Source organism: Apaloderma vittatum, unplaced genomic scaffold (genome assembly GCF_000703405.1).
Source record: "Apaloderma vittatum isolate BGI_N311 unplaced genomic scaffold, ASM70340v1 scaffold30649, whole genome shotgun sequence".
Taxonomy (NCBI): Eukaryota; Metazoa; Chordata; class Aves; order Trogoniformes; family Trogonidae; genus Apaloderma; species Apaloderma vittatum.
In genome coordinates, this window is record NW_009735089.1 from 1 (window position 1) to 726 (window position 726).

The 726-nt window shown below is 61.4% G+C and overlaps 1 protein-coding gene across 1 annotated transcript in view; it reads right to left on the reverse strand.

Annotated features, from left to right (window-relative positions):
- Positions 1–3: 3 nt before the first annotated feature.
- MTG1 (mitochondrial ribosome-associated GTPase 1) overlaps positions 4–726 on the reverse strand; it is a gene marked incomplete at both ends in the record, with an annotated part of 2,124 nt that continues 1,401 nt past the window's right edge. The window contains 3 exon segments of the mRNA XM_009876489.1: positions 4–95; positions 214–326; positions 460–560. Coding sequence (XP_009874791.1) covers positions 4–95; positions 214–326; positions 460–560 — 306 coding nt within the window.

The following is a 726-nucleotide window of genomic DNA, read 5'->3' on the forward strand; positions in this document are numbered from 1 at the left end:
GTCGAGTGCCACTTTGCCAAGGCGTCCTGCCCGAAAGTCCCTCAGGAACTCGTAGGCAGCGGCTGGGTAGTTGAGCATCGTCACGTTGACATTCCCTGGAGACAGAGGCAGTGGGTGCAGAAGGTGTCAGCAGAGCCTGGAGCCGTCCTAGGATCCCCCACAATCTGGCTGCTGTGCCCCAGGACGCAGAGATTCCCCGCCTAGAGCACTCACCCGTGCCTGTCAGGACCTTCACCTTCTGCATCCTGCCCTGGGTGAGGGCCACGCGCCTCAGCACGGCCTCAATATCGTCACAGGCTTCAGTGAGCCCGTAGCGCCGCACGTACCTGCCGAAGAAGGCAGCTCACATCCTGCTGGCATAATTTCTGCCCTCTCCCCGAACTTCCTGGGACTAGCTTCTCCACTACCCGCTTGGTGCAACAACAAGGCAGGGCCCCTCCGGTTCCCCTGCTAACTCACTGGAACTGCTGCTGCTTGTTCAGGACATACAGGAGGTAGTCAGCCATGATGTCCTCCCCCACCAGGTGGTCACGGATGGCTCCTGAAAAAGAGGGTCAAGACTCAGCTCCCCTCAGCCCTGCTCTGAGCCCTGGCCAAGCCCCGGCCGCCCCTCCTGCTGTCCATGTGCCACCCACGGGCTCCCAAGCAGCATGCGTTAACACAGGGGGTCTGTGAGCAGCAGACTCCCACCCCAGTCTCAGCTACCCAGCCCAGCTGAGGCTCAAA